Genomic DNA, 17,654 nt, shown 5'->3' on the forward strand with positions numbered 1-17,654 from the left:
CCTGGCCCACAACAGCAGACTGCACAGCCATCATTAACCACCCGCGCAGCTCTGGAAATGGACACTGTAGTATAGACAGGGCTCTCACTACACTTAATTCACACTTTTCCTTCTCACTCCAGATGCCTATTCCCAGCTACCAGTCAGAACTGTTCTCTCCTATCTGTTCCTTCCCAGCTGTCACAGAACCCTCTGATCCCAACATTCCAACCCCAGCTACCACGGAACCCTCTGATCCCAACATTCCATCCTCAGCTACCACAGAACCCTCTGATCCCAACATTCCAACCCCAGCTACCACGGAACCCTCTGATCCCAACATTCCATCCTCATCTACCACAGAACCCTCTGATCCCAACATTTCAACCCCAGCTACCACGGAACCCTCTGATCCCGACATTCCATCCTCATCTACCACAGAACCCTCTGATCCCAACATTTCAACCCCAGCTACCACGGAACCCTCCGATCCCAACATTCCATCCTCATCTACCACGGAACCCTCTGATCCCAACATTCCAACCCCAGCTACCACGGAACCCTCCGATCCCAACATTCCATCCTCATCTACCACAGAACCCTCTGATCCCAACATTTCAACCCCAGCTACCACGGAACCCTCTGATCCCGACATTCCATCCTCATCTACCACAGAACCCTCTGATCCCAACATTTCAACCCCAGCTACCACGGAACCCTCCGATCCCAACATTCCATCCTCATCTACCACAGAACCCTCTGATCCCAACATTTCAACCCCAGCTACCACGGAACCCTCTGATCCCGACATTCCATCCTCATCTACCACAGAACCCTCTGATCCCAACATTTCAACCCCAGCTACCACGGAACCCTCTGATCCCGACATTCCATCCTCATCTACCACAGAACCCTCTGATCCCAACATTTGAACCCCAGCTACCACGGAACCCTCCGATCCCAACATTCCATCCTCAGCTACCACAGAACCCTCTGATCCCAACATTTCAACCCCAGCTACCACGGAACCCTCCGATCCCAACATTCCATCCTCATCTACCACAGAACCCTCTGATCCCAACATTTCAACCCCAGCTACCACGGAACCCTCTGATCCCGACATTCCATCCTCATCTACCACAGAACCCTCTGATCCCAACATTTCAACCCCAGCTACCACGGAACCCTCTGATCCCGACATTCCATCCTCATCTACCACAGAACCCTCTGATCCCAACATTTGAACCCCAGCTACCACGGAACCCTCCGATCCCAACATTCCATCCTCAGCTACCACAGAACCCTCTGATCCCAACATTTCAACCCCAGCTACCACGGAACCCTCCGATCCCAACATTCCATCCTCATCTACCACGGAACCCTCTGATCCCGACATTCAGCACTTCTCCTGGTAAGGGGACATCACCCACGCTATTTTGCCGGCTGTCAGAATGGGAACCCAAAGGAAAGAATGCCGCACGGTTTACCCCACCCCCGCCCCAGTTACCCTCTCCTGCCCGGAGTCCTTCCCCCACCCTGCACCGTGAATCTACCCCTCCCTCCCCCTGCAGCTCCCACCCCGGTCCGAACCTTCCGTGGCTCGCCCAGCACTGCAGGTCCCTCCCTGGTCCACCGCCCCGTGCGGCTCCCTCCCGTGTTACCCCCACTGAGACCCCGGCGGCAGTTCCCCGCCTAGCCGCGTGGGGGCGGTGTGAGCCGGGCTCTCTCCCCTGCAGCGGCCGGGCGCCGCTCTCCCCGCGCCGGCTGCCCCCAGGCTGGCTGGCTGGGCGGGCGGCGAAGATGGCGGAGCCGAGCGGCGGCGGCGGCGGCGGCCCGGGCCCCGGCGGGGAGGGCGAGGCGGAGCTGGGCGGCCCCGGGCCCGGGGGGCTCCTCATCCGGGTCACGGTGAAGACCCCCAAGGACAAGGAGGAGATCGTCATCGGGGACGGCGCCTCCGTGCGGGAGGTGGGGCCGGGCCGGGGGCTGCGGGCGGGCGGGAAGTGGGGCCGGGACCGGCCGGGCCGGGGGCTGCGGGCGGGAGGGAAGTGGGGCTGGGCCGGGGGCTGCGGGCGGGAAGTGGGGCCGGGACCGGCCGGGCCGGGGTGAGGCTGGGCCGGGGGCTGCGGGCGGGGGGCGTGCGGGGGCCGGGGGCTGAGTTTGGGGCCGGGGTCTGCAGGCGTGTAGTGGGGTTGGTGGGGGGCTGCGGGCGGGCGGGCGGTGGAGCCGGGGTGGGTTGGGGCCGGAGAAGAGTGAGGCTGGGGACAGATTTCTCCGCGGGGGAGGGTAAAAGGCCTGGGGTGTGTGAAACTGGGGAGCATTTGGGGAAGTGAAAGGGCTGATGGGAGCTGGATTTGGAGTGGGGCAGGAGTTGGGGGGACTGGATCAGGAGAGGTGTGGGTGGGCGGACGGGCGAGAAGGGGATGGACTGAGACATGGGTTGCGGGTACTTGTAATCTGGGTGCCAGCGAGGCCCCGAGAGTGGAGTCGCATTTTGGGCAGTGGGGGGCCCCAAGGGCTGGGGAGTGAGGTTTGGAGGAGCGTGGCTGGGGTTCTGCTGGGACTGGGGGTGGATGGGGGTTCAGGGCACAGAAGCACAGGTTGTGAAAGGATTTAAAAGGCACATCCGGTGCTGCAGAAACATGTGGTCATGGCCACCAGGGCAAAGTATCCCTGGTGCTGCTTGTGGCGGCAGAGGCCGTGGTTGGATTCTGGTGTAGGATATGGTGGCTGAGCTGACGGTGTCGTGGATGTGATGACTGTAGCAGAGTCCTTGGTATTAGAATTAGACACTTCTGGCCCCTTTGAGGCCTCCACTTCTCCACATTCAATTCCTAGCGGCCCCTGAGTACAAACAAGGCATTAAGTGAATGTGGCATTCAGAGGAGGGTATGAGGGATGCGTTTTTAGCTGTGTGCCCTGGATGGCCTCAGGCTTCAGAGCTGTATGTTTGCTGGAGTTGAGTGCAGGGGCTGGGTGCCAGTGGCTTTTTGAATTTTGAGAACAACCTTTTCCCTTGCGAAGTCTTCCCCCATGGTCTGTGGCTACCAAAAAGCAAAGCTGAGGAATGCCCGCTGGCTGCATTAGCCGTGCAGGGGATAATCCCACTCCGTCCCAAAGAATAGTTGTCAGGTAGAGCTATACTATATGGCATGCTGAAAAGGAATATGATGGTAGGTGTTAGGCCTAGGAAAGACCATTTAGTCTGTTTCCCCTGGCTCATGCAGCGTTGTTCCCTGGTTTCTAGGCCTGTTTTAAAATCACTCAAGAGCTGGGTTTCCCTTTATGAAATTCAAATGAGTGGAGAGACAAAAACGGTTATAGATATTCAGAGGATAAACAATGTCTTTGGATGAGATCAAAAAGAGACAACTGGCCTGGCTTTGTTAGCCCTTGTTTCTGTTTGAGGTAATTGCGCTGTGGCTCCCTCCCTGCCCCTTCCTCAAACCTGAGCTGTGCTCCCCAAGTGGATACTGTTAAACAGCTCAGATAGAGGCACTATAGAAACATCAGCTGTTGGTAGCTTCTGTGTAGTGAGTGTGATGTTCTGCTGCAGACATTTAGACATTTTAAAATCGCTGCTTTCATTCCTTTGCCTATAAAAAAGAATTATAAAGTTCCTGGAGGATAGGGCCGTCAATGGCTATTAGTCAAGATGGTCAGGGATGCAACCCCACGCTCTGTGTCCTCAGACTCTAACTGCCAGAAGCTGAGAGTGGATGAAGGAGATGGATCATGTGATAATTGCCCTGTTCTATTCATTCTCTCTGAAGTATCTGCCATCGGTTGCTGTCGGAAGACGCGATACTGGGCTAGATGGACCATTGTATATGACCCAGTGTGGCCGTTCTTACGTTCTTAAATTGCCTTGTTGTCTGTTTTCCAGTTCAAAGAAGAGATTTCCAGGCGGTTTAAAGCCAAACAGGATCAGCTGGTTCTGATCTTTGCTGGAAAGATCCTGAAGGATGGAGACACTTTGAATCAACACGGGATCAAAGACGGGCTGACTGTGCATTTGGTCATTAAGACCCCACAGAAGTAAGAAATCATTCCTTCCTGGTGCTGTCAGAAACTTACTTTGTGAAGAAAGTATGTTAGTAAGGCAGTGTTTTGTCCAGTGGCTAAAGCAGGGTACTGGGAGTCAAAACTCCTGGGTTCAATTTCTGGCTCTGTGGTGGTGCTTGGTAGGACTCCTGGGTTCTGTTCCCCTTTCTGACACAAGTGTAAATCACGTAACCTGTTTTTGCCTCATTGTAACCATCTGTAGAATGGTTATTACTGCTACTTGGGGTTTGAGCTTTCGTCGCTCTAATTATTATGTAGAGCTTTACATTTGAAAAGAATTTATGATTGACGAGCATTAGTTAATGCTTACGCCAACCCAGGCAAGTAGGTATCATCCCCATTTTACAACTGGAGAGACTGACAGAGGTTAAGTGACTTTCCTAAAGCCAGCATATTGTCAGCACTGATGCCAAGGACCAGACCCTAGCTCTCCTGACTCCTGTTCCTTGACCTTTAGTTCCTGCTCTCTCAAGTGCTTTGAGATCCTTTGATGAAAGACATGCAGTGAGTACAAAGCTTTATCCACAGTACATAGTTCGGGGAGCTAAGAAACATGTATGAAAATCAACATTTCAGATGCCACCAGATGAAACTTAAGTAAATGTCCTAGATGTCAAATGATTCCAAGAGCAGTTGCTGCATTTTAGATGTGAACACGTGTTGTTGTTTTCTCAGTGCCCTTCGCAACAATTTCCTGGGTTCCCGTTGCTGCCTGAGCAGCCGTGTGCTGGTGAACAGACCGGGCTGCGTCTCTTTGTGAAGCTGCATTGCCCCCTTGGGAGTCCTTGCTCACTGGCTCATTAAAGATCAATGTATTTTTAAAAGAAGCACGGGTATTGTCAGTCATGGCAGAAGGCCCGTATGCCAAATTCTGCATTTCTGTGTAGAGTGGTAGGTTGATGCCATTTACTGCTGTCTTTGCAGTGCTCACAAACGATTTCAAAGGGTGCAGTAAACATCTGGCCAGTGTCATTCATTTTATTCTGTGTGATGGTCATTGGTAAAGGTGCTGTAGTGCTTATTGCAAACATGACAGCTTCTTCCTGCGCAGAGAGGATCAAGTGATCTGTGTCCAACTACCCCCCCTTCCTTTTACTTTAAACTTCCTATTTCCTATCCGCTTTGCTTCCTGCCCTGCCCTGCCCTGCCTCCCTCTGAGTGAGAGCTGACTGTTCCTACCCTCCCACCAGCCTTGAGCTTGCTACCCGGGGAGTTATGCATCTAGCTCTGCTTCTGCTAGGTCTCTGGATCCAGTGTTTTATAACAGCTAGCTAGGCACACTCTGCTTCAGCTGCTTTTGTTTGAGTGGTGGGAGGTGAAAGGCCTAATAAACAGAGGTAGATGGTAGCACTGGAAGCTTTTGGAGGGCTGTGTGGAGAAGGACTCTACAGATAGTTTGTCTCTAACGAGATATCCGGCCAGTTGGGCATTCTTTAAAAGACAGTGGCTGTCTCTGCAAGCTTCAAGCCTCTGATCTCTAAAAGGAGGATGAGTCCAGATTACCCTTTCCTGGCCTGATCACTCCCTTCCCCCATTCTCAGATGTTCCCAGAATATTTGTGTCTTAAAAAAAAAAAAAAGAAAAACTGCATTCATTTTTGCTCAGCTCAAGTGACATTATTTGCCATCCACATTATTGAGTCACTTCCCAGCATATTTTGTTAAAGCATAAGGCTGCAGCAGCTGGAAATCTAGTCAATTTCAGAAAGCTCAAAGTAATTTCAGGTTTGGCCCTGCACCCCCTAGTTGATTTTTATGCCTTTGTAGATTTTCCTATTTTCAGAGACATTTCTTTCTCCTGCTGCTGTTAAAGACCCAAACAAAGAGGGGACACCAGACATAGAGCACTGTCAAATGTGCAAAGTTAAAGCCCAGCAGTAGTGAACCCTTTCCCCCTAATCTTGTAGTTATAACCGTAGTCCTGCAAACACTTGTGCATCTTAACTGTAGCCTTGACTTCAGCAGGTTCGCTCATGTGCTTAAATTTAAACACGTGTATAAGTGTTTGTTTGTGTCATTCACTGGCGGGTGTATGTTCCAGGTCCCCATTTGTGCCAGTCCACAGAGAATATGGCTTGTTACAGCCCCCTGTTTTTACAGAGCGTTAGCTCAAGCTGTAGCATCTCATGCTTTTAGCTCTGCTGGTCCCTGGTTCAGTCCCTGGAGTGTCTGCCAAGATTGTGGCTGTCACATTTGCAGAATGGGGGCTGTAGTTATCTTCAGTTGTATTTAACCAGCATAGTAGGGTAAAGAGAAGATCAGACAGTATACATTGACTGTGTCTATTTAGCAATCAAAATGCTGGTAACTAAAGAATGTAATATTAAACATTGAAGTTTGTGACTTGTTAAAACAAAATGGGAAACAAACTGGAGAATATTTAATATTAGAGACGTTGTCAGAGTTCAGGGTATATATATATATGCGAAAAACCAAATTCTTTCCTTGATAAAGACTTCAGTTATTGAATCTGAAATGATTTTTAAAATTAACGTCAGTGACATATTTGCTTTTGCCCATCTTGGAGAATGAAGATGAGATAATTATGCTTGTTTGTAATCCACTGTCAGTTGAAACCTCTCATGCACTAGTCCAATAATGTTGGGCTTGTAAATGCTCCAGGGAAGTTGAAAAAGAGAAACATGGGGGGAAATCATGGTTCTAGGCTACCCGTTCAGGTTGGCTCTACAGATGGAAGGCATTACAGAAAAGCAAATGATTATTGCGGTAAGCATGGTTTAACCTGCTGAGGTTTCTAATGAGGCAGCAGGAGGCTTTTCCTGGTTGGAATGAACTCTGGTGCAGGGTATTATTGAGGCAAATAGCTTAGCATGATTCAAGAAGGGGTTAGACGTCATTCAGAATGAGACTAGTGCCTCCATTACACTGGCCAGGGATGTTGTAGAAGATCATGGCAGGAACCTTGTCACCAGCTGGAGGTGGGGGGGATTTGAAAGAACACACAGGGGGCTGGATGGAAGCATCCAGAGCAGATGTCCCATTGATCTGACATGGACATTCCGAAGTTCCTCTTAGGAGCTGCAGGTGGTGCTATTTAGATTACTGAGCCCGAGATGTGACCTGTTTTGTTTTGGTTTTTTTGGTAGGGTTCAAGATCCTGCAGCTGCTTCTACCCCTGCCCCTGCCGCTCCTGCTGCCACTGCCGTCCCCACTACAACCCCTTCCTCTCCCGCTGTAGCACCTCAGCCTTCCACCTCCAGCAGCGCCCTCTCTGACGCTGGGAGCAGCAGCAGGCGGAGCAGCGGCGCAGAGACCACGGCAGGTGCTGGAGATGGAGCGCCCAGCAACGCTGCATCCATCCTCTGTAGGTGACAACTTTGGTTTCTTGGCATCCCAGTGCCTATTCTGTGAAGGGAGAGTTGCCCAGTGGTTAAAGAAAGGGGGCCACGCATTAGGGTTTCTGGGTCCTATTCTTGAGTCTGCCACTTGCTGGGTGACCTTGGGCAAGTCAGTTCTCCACTCTGTGCCTCAGTGTCCCCATCTGTAAAATGGAGCTAATAGTACTGCCCTCCTTTGTAAAGCACCTGGAGTTCTGTGGGTAAGAAGCTTTCTGTCAAAGCTGGCTATTACAGAACTGGAAGGTGGCGGTATTAGCAATGAAGTATCATTGGGTTGCAGTGGATAGAATTCAGCCAACCCGCCCACCCGTACCCCACCCTCTCTTTCCAGTTGCAGATAACCGCACTAACTGGCGTGCGTCTCTCTCCATGTCTTGTTCCCTCTCCAGCTGGCTTTGGTGGTGTCACCGGGCTCGGCAGCCTCGGGATGGGCTCCGCCAATTTCATGGAGCTTCAGCAGCAGATGCAACGGCAGCTGATGTCCAACCCAGAGATGCTTTCGCAGATTATGGAGAACCCCCTTGTGCAGAACATGATGTCCAACCCCGACCTCATGAGACAGATGATCATGGCCAATCCCCAAATGCAGCAACTGATGGAACGAAACCCTGAGATAAGCCACATGCTGAACAACCCCGAGCTCATGAGACAGGTGGGTGAGAGTTTACGCCTGAGAGCCTATTTCAGGTGCCTCAGAGATCATCAGTGCGGACTCCCCAGCTTCTCGCTTCTCTCTTCTCTTTGCTCCCATCAGTGTCCGTTCTGTAAAGGGTGCGAGCGGAGTCCAGAGCCAGTTGATTCAGAGATCAGATTCTTTATCTCCCTGCTGCAGGCTCCTCCCAGACACACAATGGTCTGTGTGTAAGCTTATGTATGTTGTGTGTACCACAGTCATGCACCCATGTGCTTCCAATCCTTCTACCTATGTCAGTGCTGCTGAACAGATCACATGCATCGGGGCTGAAAGGATCTAGAGTGGTCTATTGCAGGACCAGAAGCAAAAGGCGTTGCTTTCCATAGGAATTAAAGATGGCAGAGAAAGATCTTATGGTACATCTCCCACTGCCAGTGTAGGATTGTTCTCTACAGTGTGTTCTTCAGGGCTGTTCGTTTCATTATTTCTAAGTATTTTTATTACCATAGTGCTTACAAGCCCCAGTCCTGGATCAGAACCCTCTCATACTAGGTGATACTTAGATTGTCTTTTGGTCTGTGCTTGTGTATTAGACAAGAGACAACAGATGGAATCAGGCGGGAGCGCCAGGAAGCAATGAGAACTCTAGTTTTAAATACAGCAAGTGACAAGACTTCCATCACGTCCCTTGGGAGAAGAAGAGATCTCATTGTCGGCAGATGTTTCTTGATATTTGTCCCGATGTTTTCTCTGCCCAATTTCAGTCTGTTACTCCTAGTCTTACCCCTGCTTGGGCCACGCTAACCAATTCTCAGCTTCTAAACTCCCAGTGAATTGTCACTGTGTGTAGTTGGACTAAATCGTCTTGTGAATGATCTGTGCTTTGGTTCTTTGAGTTGGAGCTGGACTTTCCCCAGAAAGGCAGAACCTATCTGAGATCTGGAGGACCTGTCGGAGGTCTGGAGCTACAAGATGGTTTTATTTTTACTGAAACGTGAGGGAATCGTTTTCTTGTTAACCTTTGGACAGTTTTCAAATGCAGTCCATCCTGGGGGTGTTAGCCAGGCATTTGGGCAGAGGTGACTTGATCTTGCATAGAAACTACATGATCCTAACCAGCTGAATTGAGATTGTGAAAAAAGGAAGGCATCGTAGCTTAGCAGCGATAGCAGGGAACTTGAGGGGCTAGGATTCTGGGTTCTCTTCCCTTGCTGTGCATTATCTTGGACAAATGATTTCCACCCTCTGTCTGTAAAATGAGTTTATTTATGCTTTTCTCCCAGGAGGTCGAGACTTATTTTTTTTCAGTGCTTGGATGTAGAACAGTGGTGGTACTGCTAGGGGCGGTGCCACCCATAGTTCAAGCCACTGGAATCTTTTGTGGTGTAAATGGGCCTGATCTCCCCAAATTCTTTTCCTTCCCCCAGACAATGGAATTGGCCCGCAATCCCGCCATGATGCAGGAGATGATGCGGAACCAGGACCGAGCTCTGAGTAACCTAGAGAGCATCCCAGGAGGATACAACGCCCTGCGCCGGATGTACACCGACATCCAGGAGCCCATGTTTAGCGCAGCCAGGGAGCAGGTATGGAGCACTCCTGCTCCAGTTGGGGTAGATTGGTGGGTCTTATCCCCCCCACCTGCAGGTGGTGGTAGAGCTCATTTGTCCAGCTGTCTGTGTGGTGTGGTGCAGATTCCTCAGCAGGGAAACTGCACAGAGGGTGTCGCGAGTCCTGGTGTGTGATCTGTGCCCCATGTGTTCCATTGACGCCTCCAGAAGAGGCAGGCTGGTTCAGGCACTTGTCTAAGACTTGAGAGACCTGGGTTCAGTTCCCTGCTTGCCACAGACTCCCTGTATGACCTTGGACAAGTCACTAGCCCCTTTGTGCCTCAGTGAAAGCCGGGTATAATAGCACCGTCCTGTGAGGCTGAACGCATTAAAGATTGCGAAACGCTTTGAGCACTGCTGGTGAAAAGCGCTATATAAGAGCCTGGTATTCTTGTACGGTGGTGGGTTTAGTCTGCTCTCCTTTACGGGGTCTGATTCAGCGATCTCTCTCTTTCTAGTTTGGCAACAATCCTTTCTCATCCTTGGCTGGGAACTCCGACAGCTCGAGCTCCCAGCCTTTACGGACGGAAAATAGAGAGCCTTTACCCAACCCCTGGAGCCCCACCCCGCCCACCTCCCAAGCCCAGGTTCCCAGCAGTGAAGGGAGTACCGGATCAACGGCAACCCAGAGCACACCCACTGTATCCAATCCCTTTGGGATCAACGCTGCCAACCTGGGGACTGGTACGTATCCGGTAGCGAGGCGCCGGTGACAAGACAAACCGGTCAGGGGTAGATAGCATCAGATTACTTCTAGCATTTGTATGTTTGCTGTAGCGGCCGCGTTCATCAGATTGGCCATTCTGGCCCTGTGGCAAACTAGAATGGGTTATTCCTCATGTGCCTGCCCAAGGGCTGCATTGGGGTTCTCCAGGGGCACAGGATGAGACAGGTAGCAGCTGTAGGGGGAGCCCATGGAGACAAAGTACTCCCTGCCTGGCTGCTCAAGATGGAGCATTGCATGCTGGGATTTGTAGTCTCCCTGGGCTGCTGCTGTTTAAGATGAGAGCATTTCCATGTGTTGGTGTAGCCCATCCTTGGCTTATTTACTTACTCAGCCTGAAAAGGGTTAACCACTACTCTGCTGGATTTCCTCTCCAGCATCTACACCCCCATGTCCCACTGGAAAATCTCAAATGGTCAGGAGCACATGTTGCCTTGCCCTCTCACCCTTTCTCTTACGAAGAGCAGCTGGTGAGAAATGAACATCGAGATTGCTCAGTGTTGCTGTATGCTCCACCTTCTACCAACACTAAATTCAAACACGGCCTCCATCTTCTGTGTGTTTCGTGCTTGATTTTAGCTCCTGTGTTAGCTGCGATCAGACTTGTAAGTTTTGCTCTCTCCTGTATTGCTGCAGGGATGTTTAACAGCCCAGAGATGCAAGGTCTCCTGCAGCAGATTTCAGAGAACCCCCAGCTGATGCAGAACATGATCTCTGCCCCTTACATGCGCAGTATGATGCAGACTCTCTCCCAGAACCCAGACTTCGCAGCACAGGTAAAAACGTAGCAGCATCTTCCTCTGTCACAAACAAGTCCTGGGACCCAGCACAGATGCAGACGTTCTGTCACTATAGCATGAGACATTGCTCATTTTAAGGAAGCAGAGTTCTGATAGACCAGGCTCGGAGCTCTATTGTGCTTCTTAGTTGCATGAGCCCAGCCACAGGACAGAGATCCCAGACGAATGAAGTCCTCTGCATATCCACACAGTGTGTACAACCTGGGCAGAGGGAGGGCAGGCACCAGCCTCACTGTGCTGTCTTCCTGACCTGGGAGGGATGAGAGGGGAAATTCAGATTCCAATGGCCCATTCAGTCCTCAGCCCGTCTGCTCAGACTGCCAGAAAAGGTGAGGTTAGCCAGTGCCAGTAGCTATTGTGAGTCAGATGCACATGCCCGCCGTGAACCTGGCTTGAGAGCCACCAACTCTTCTGGGTAACAGCTTTCTGCGGCTGCCATACTGGGCTGTATTTCATCTTGGATCAGGGTGAGGGTGGAGAGAGATGTGTATCTCAGCACTCCGGGAGCCATGCAATCATCTCTAAAGGAATGGGAGGTGGAAGGTCTTCACTAAAAAGCATTTCCACCCCTTCTGCTGGCTGCACCTCCCATTCATCTCTGATGGCAGGATCAGGCTGTCAGTTCCTGTTGGAAGTGGAACATACCAAAGCCACCAGTGGCAAGGGGTGTTAAGGACCCAGTTAGACTCATAGACTTTAAGGTCAGAAGGGACCGTTATGATCATCTAGTCTGACCTCCTGCACGATGCAGGCCACATGTTAACATGTTCTTCTATGGAACTAGGCCATGAAGAGAGTTTAATAACCCCATTGACTCATGCTGTGTGTGCTGTCTTCTGGCAGATGATGGTAAACGTCCCACTCTTTGCCGGGAACCCGCAGCTTCAGGAGCAGCTGCGGCTTCAGCTCCCCGTCTTTCTGCAGCAGGTAAGGAGCCTAGTCCCTCGCTCTGCACTGGCTATCCTGTGGTCCAGAACTGTTCCATGGCTTTTGCAGTGGGGGAAGCCTGTGGTCCTTCAGCCAAAGGCTCACAGGAGGTGCACAGTCCTATCGGTAAAAGCAGCAAAGAGTCCTGTGGCATCTTATAGACTAACAGACGTTTTGGAGCATGAACATGAGTCCTGTCGGGGTGGGCTGTGATGCTGAACGAACAGAGGCTTTCCCTTGGTAGGTGATGCAACTAAGGCTTTGAGAACTGACGGAGAAATGGATCCAAGAATCCACTGTCTTGCTGTAACTACTAGATCCTGCTGTGTCCCATTGGATGATCCCTAGAGCTCATGTTTAAAGGGCTTTGTCTGGCCAGGGCCCTCCTGCCTCTAATGCAAATCTTTGACTGAAGGAAACTGAATCTTTGGTAACTGTTGAATTTTACCTTCCTTATTTCCAAGATGCAGAACCCAGACTCCCTCTCAATCCTGACGAACCCCAGAGCCATGCAAGCTCTCCTCCAGATCCAGCAGGGACTCCAGACGCTGCAAACGGAGGCCCCGGGACTAGTGCCAAGGTAACAAGGCCTTAGATCAGACTCAGACCTGCAAAACCTGTCTGGCAGGTCTGCCTTGGGGGAGCAGTGGCAAGTCCCCAGCTACTTTCCAGCACAGCTGTGTGCAGCCTCTGGTGAATTAGCTGGTTCTTCTGCTTGCTCACACTTGCTGAGGGCTCCCCCTGCTGCTCTCTTTCAGGAATTACAAGAGCCCCCTTCTGGTCTGCAATTCAGAGTATTTAATATCGCCTGAATTTAGCACTGGGGAAAGGTTTGAGATGCACAGCCCTGGAGATGGATAGGCACATCGGGGCAAATAATCCTGCCAGCGCCTCTTAGTCCTTCACTAGAGTGAGGATTCCTTGTATGGGGGAGGGGGGAGTGCAGTCTTCACAGTCCCTTTAGTTCTTGTCTTCTGCCGAGATTGCTAACAAGGGAACCTGATAATCCCAGTTCTGCATGGTCTAGTGATGTAGGTATCTGCTCAGTAGGCCCAGGACTGGGACCGACTGGCTTGTTTCACAGAAGCCATGGAACCGCCGTCCCATGATAATGGCAGCCAGTTGCTCCTGCCCTTGGCTGGATTCAAACTGGCGACCTAGAAAAGGCTCCACACCCTGTTATGAGAACGCTTGTACCGTGCAATCCCAGAGAGACAGGCAGGAGCGACCTTGTAGCATCTCCTGCAGCGAGTGTTCTTTCATTCTCAGCCTCGGTTCCTTTGGAATGCCTCGAATCCCCCCATCCTCCGCAGGAGGAAGCACAATCCCAGAGAACCCTGTATCCTCCACTTCGACGCCTGCCAGTGCCTCTCCAGCCGGGGGCAGTAACCCCCAACAGCAACTCATGCAGCAGATGATCCAACTCTTGGCTGCAGGAAACTCTCAAGTACGTAATATGCAACCTGCTTGTGCCCATGCAGCTGCCATTCTCCCAGTACCATATGATCGTCAAGGCATCCTACAGCTGTTGTCATAAGCCAGGTGCTTATTAGTTCCACCCATTACAGCAAGATGCATGGTAAATATTGTGGGCGATTAGGAGCCAAACTGCAATACTCCCTGTCAACATTTTGATCCAATAATAGTCCCTTGAATACTGTGTGCAGATGTCACCCCATCTCTAAAAAGATGTATTGGAATTGGACAAGGTTCAGAAAAGGGCAACAAACATTAAGAGTATGGAACAGCTTCTGTATGATGAGCAATTAATAAGACTGGGACTTTCCAGCTTGGAAAAGAGACGACTAAAGGGGAATATGACAGGTCTATTAAATCATGACTGGTGTGGAAAAAGTAAATAAGGTAGTGCTATTTGCTCCTTCTCATGACACAAGAACTAGGGGTTCTCAAAAGGTTTAAAACAAACAAAAGCAAGTGTTTCTTCACACAACGCACAGTCGACCTGTGGAACTCCTTGCCAGAGGATGTTGTGAAGGCCAAGACTATAACAGGTTTCAAAAAAGCACTAGATAAGTTCATGGAGGATAGGTCCATCAATGGCTATTAGCCAGGGTGGACAGGGATGGTGTCCTTGCCTCTGTTTGCCCGAAGCTCGGAATGGACGACAGGGGATGGATCACTTGATGATTCCCTGTTCTGTTCATTCCCTCTGGGGCACCTGGCATTGGCCACTGTTGGAAGACAGGATACTGGGCTAGATGGACCTTTGATCTGACCCTATATGGCCATTCTTATGTTCTTGTGTTCCCTAGCTCTTATCTGCCATAGATCTCAAAGCACTTCACAAAGCAGTTCAGGATCACTACTCCCATTTTATAGATGGGGAACCTCAGGCACAGAGAGGGGTAGCTTGCCCAGGGTCACCCAGCAAGTGAGTGGCAGATCCGGGAAAAGCACTCAAGTCTCCAGAGCCCCATTCCCATGCCCTGTTCACAAGGCCACACTGCTCAATACCATAGCGTCGTGCTAGGAGGCACGACACCACTGGCGGTGCCATCTTTCTGAAAACGGCTCATACTGTGGCATCTTTTACATGAATCGGGGGTGTTGGTCACATCCCGCCTGGAGACTGCGAGTGCCCACAGCAGCTTTTTCTTGGGCATAGTATTCCCCATCCAACACTGTGCCCTATGAAATGTGCCAGCCCAGAAGTGGCTGTACTTTGGCTGGAGCAAAGAGAATTTAGCATGTGACGATTACATGCCTATTGATTGTGGGAAAGAGCTTGGCCTGGTGACTCAGGCACCAGCCTAGAATTCAGGAGACCTGGGTTCTTCAGTTCTGCCACCCAGGCACTGTGGGCGAGTCACTTTTTCTCTCTGTGCCTCAAGGGTGGACTGCGGTGGTGGGGCAAACTCGCCTCTGCCAGAGTGTTTTGAGATCTTCTAGTGAAAAGCATCAAATAATTACCAAGGGTTTACTACCCACCAGAAAGGGTTTGACCACATATACGCCTATGTCTATCAAGGTACTTCTATACTACAGTGGTGAGGGTCATACAAACTTCTCTCAATTCTTAATAGATTTTAACTGGATAGGATCCTCAGCTGCCAGGCATGAGTACAACTCCATTGCCTTCATCTGAGCCACTCTTGGGAGCTGGCCCCTTGACTTCAATGGAGCTACTCCCATTTACACCAGCTGGGCATCTGGCCCTCGCTCTGTAGTGTTATCTGTCCCAATCTAAGATCTTTGATTCCCTTCCCCTGGCAGGTGCAGAGCCCCGAAGTGCGATTCCAACAGCAGCTGGAGCAGCTGAACGCTATGGGCTTCATTAACCGCGAGGCTAACCTCCAAGCGCTCATCGCCACCGGTGGAGACATCAATGCAGCTATTGAGAGACTGCTGGGCTCCCAGCCTTCTTAAACTCAGTCATGCTGTCCCACAGTCATCAAACACACACCCCCCCCACACACACAGGGGCCTTTCAGGAAGACCCACCATCATTTTCTGACAGCTGTCCATGTATTTAAAACAAACAAACAAAGATACAGCTTCACCCTGACATTCCTACTAAGTTAAGATTTCATGTTGAAATGCTCTCTTAACTGGCTTGTGTGTGGATCCCGATTCTCAGCAAGTGGCCACAGAGACCAGATGTGTATTTTTCCTAAATATGCCCTCTGTATCTCAGACACTCTTCCCTCTCTAGATGGTAGAGGCGATACTTCTAGTTACTTACCTGAATGATTGTGTTTGAGTAGTTTGATTTTAACTGTACGTTATTCCTCCGGGCAAATATTTAAACCTAGGCTGAGTTTTTCTCCCCAGCGTCTTATCAGGAACGGATCAAAAGAGGGACTGAAATGACTTGGATGTTTCTGATGTCATTTGTCTTCAAATACTCCCATCAGATGCACTGGGCGTGATTTTCATTTACTCCACTTTGGAAGTGTGTAAAGGGGCACTTAACATTGGGTGTAAATTACATTTGCTTTGAGCCCCCTCCCCCCACCCCTCCATGCTGCCAGAGTGGTGTAAATGTGCCTTGATGTGATTGAGAATCAGGCCCATCCTCTTATTTTATTTTATTTTATTGTTTTCAACCCAAGTTTTGGAATTAGTGTCCCCTGCCAAGGGGAACTTTCGAGAAGCAGTTTTCTGCCCAAACACTACAGTTCTCTCGCACTGTGGCGTTACGGGGGTGGTGGCTCTTGTGTCTCTGCTGTTTGGTTTTTGAAAGTGTAAAAGCAAAATGGGGAGGAAAAAAAATTAACAAAGATCTTTCTCTCCACTGGAAAATGTTGAAAGTCCTCGTTCTTCTCTGTTTGTACATCTGCTTTCTAATTCAGGGGTGCTCAAACCTCACAATGAGTCCACCCTCCTGAGGACCAGCGAGGTAGCTTCCCAGGAGCCAATACAGCTACGTCATTTGCATCTAAATTTGCATACCACTCTTACTGAAAAGAAATGAACTCAACCATCTGTCTACCCTTGCTCCACGTATTTTCCTGGATGGCTGCATTTACCCTTTGGGACTCTGTGGCCCTTGAGTGACCTGTGGTTGATCAGATTTTTCCCCCCTGCCCTTATCCTGCAGATGGTGCAGACCGTTGGCCTGTTTTTGTGGGCACCCTTGCTCTAGTTGTGGCAAGAAGCTTTCTGATGCTGGCTGAGATGCACCAGGAAGCCCATGCTGGCAACTTGACTAATGTCAGATGCTAGGGGTGTCTTGTTAGAAACCTCCCATGTACTTAGAACTTTGAGAGTGTGTATGACTTGTTAGCATCTCCTCTGTAGCAGGGTTACCTCATGTTTCGTTTGACCTCCTCTCTCCATTGACCTGATCCAAAGCTCACCAAAGGCCAGTGGCACTCTTTCCACTGACGTCAATAGGCTGTGGGTCAGAACTCCTGGTAGGAAGCAGAACCACCACCCAATGAGTGCCTCTCTTGTCTAGCTTCCTCCAAGGCTGGGGCGATCCTGAGGAGTACAGTTGGTTGGTCAGTTCCATACACAGATGACTACACCTCAGGTTCTCAAAGCAACCCACTGGGCTGTGTTGTGATGGATCACAGACTGTTGACTTGGCCTCCAGCTGTTCGGAAGTTAGCACAGGCACTTGCCCTGGGCTTCATATTTGGTGGTGGACATGTATCAAGTCAGCTCTCTTATGGGGAGTGTGGGATGGTGAGTGATCCTGAGCTTTCCCTGATTCCTTCATTTCTATTAAACCATTCCAAGCGAGTCCATCTCCGTTAGTCCGAAGGATGTATCCTACATCCTTTTGTCAGAGTGTAGCTGGGGCAGTGGCTGCTGGGAGAGAAGGAGAGAGAGGAAAAAGGAGGTTGTGTGTGAGATGGGGACAGAGATGTTGCCTCTTTTGCCACAGCATGTGTCCTATGGAGGCAGTGTGGACTGGGATTTAGGAGGCTTAGGTTCTAATCCTGGTTGTGCTGAAGGTCTGCTGAGTGACTGGGCAAACCACTTCACCCCTCTCTGCCTTGGTTTCCCCACGTGTAAAGGAGCTTGGAGATCTAAGGATAATAGTGCTATTTAAAGGCAAGATGGTGAAATTACTGCCCAGGAAAGTGAGGAG

General features: G+C 50.4%; 1 protein-coding gene and 1 long non-coding RNA gene across 2 annotated transcripts; one reads left to right on the forward strand and one right to left on the reverse strand.

Moving 5' to 3' along the window:
* On the reverse strand, window positions 1–1,443 carry LOC127038282 (uncharacterized). Its single transcript, XR_007770612.1, has 9 exons — window positions 1,304–1,443; window positions 1,148–1,186; window positions 1,070–1,108; window positions 836–874; window positions 758–796; window positions 602–640; window positions 368–406; window positions 290–328; window positions 1–250 (listed from the first exon to the last, which is right to left on the reverse strand). It is a non-coding gene; the product is annotated as an uncharacterized LOC127038282 (long non-coding RNA).
* Window positions 1,444–1,759: 316 nt separating this feature from the next.
* Window positions 1,760–16,357, forward strand: UBQLN4 (ubiquilin 4). The gene is made up of 11 exons (XM_050930829.1): window positions 1,760–1,944; window positions 3,863–4,014; window positions 7,148–7,365; window positions 7,789–8,051; window positions 9,461–9,619; window positions 10,102–10,327; window positions 11,004–11,143; window positions 12,011–12,094; window positions 12,559–12,674; window positions 13,364–13,541; window positions 15,329–16,357. Exons 1-11 carry the CDS (start codon window positions 1,780–1,782, stop codon window positions 15,479–15,481), a joined length of 1,854 nt encoding a protein of 617 aa, XP_050786786.1. The 5' UTR covers window positions 1,760–1,779; the 3' UTR covers window positions 15,482–16,357.
* The last annotated feature ends 1,297 nt before the right edge of the window (window positions 16,358–17,654 follow it).

The sequence above is a fragment of the Gopherus flavomarginatus genome, chromosome 20, assembly GCF_025201925.1.
Source record: "Gopherus flavomarginatus isolate rGopFla2 chromosome 20, rGopFla2.mat.asm, whole genome shotgun sequence".
NCBI classification, from domain to species: Eukaryota; Metazoa; Chordata; order Testudines; family Testudinidae; genus Gopherus; species Gopherus flavomarginatus.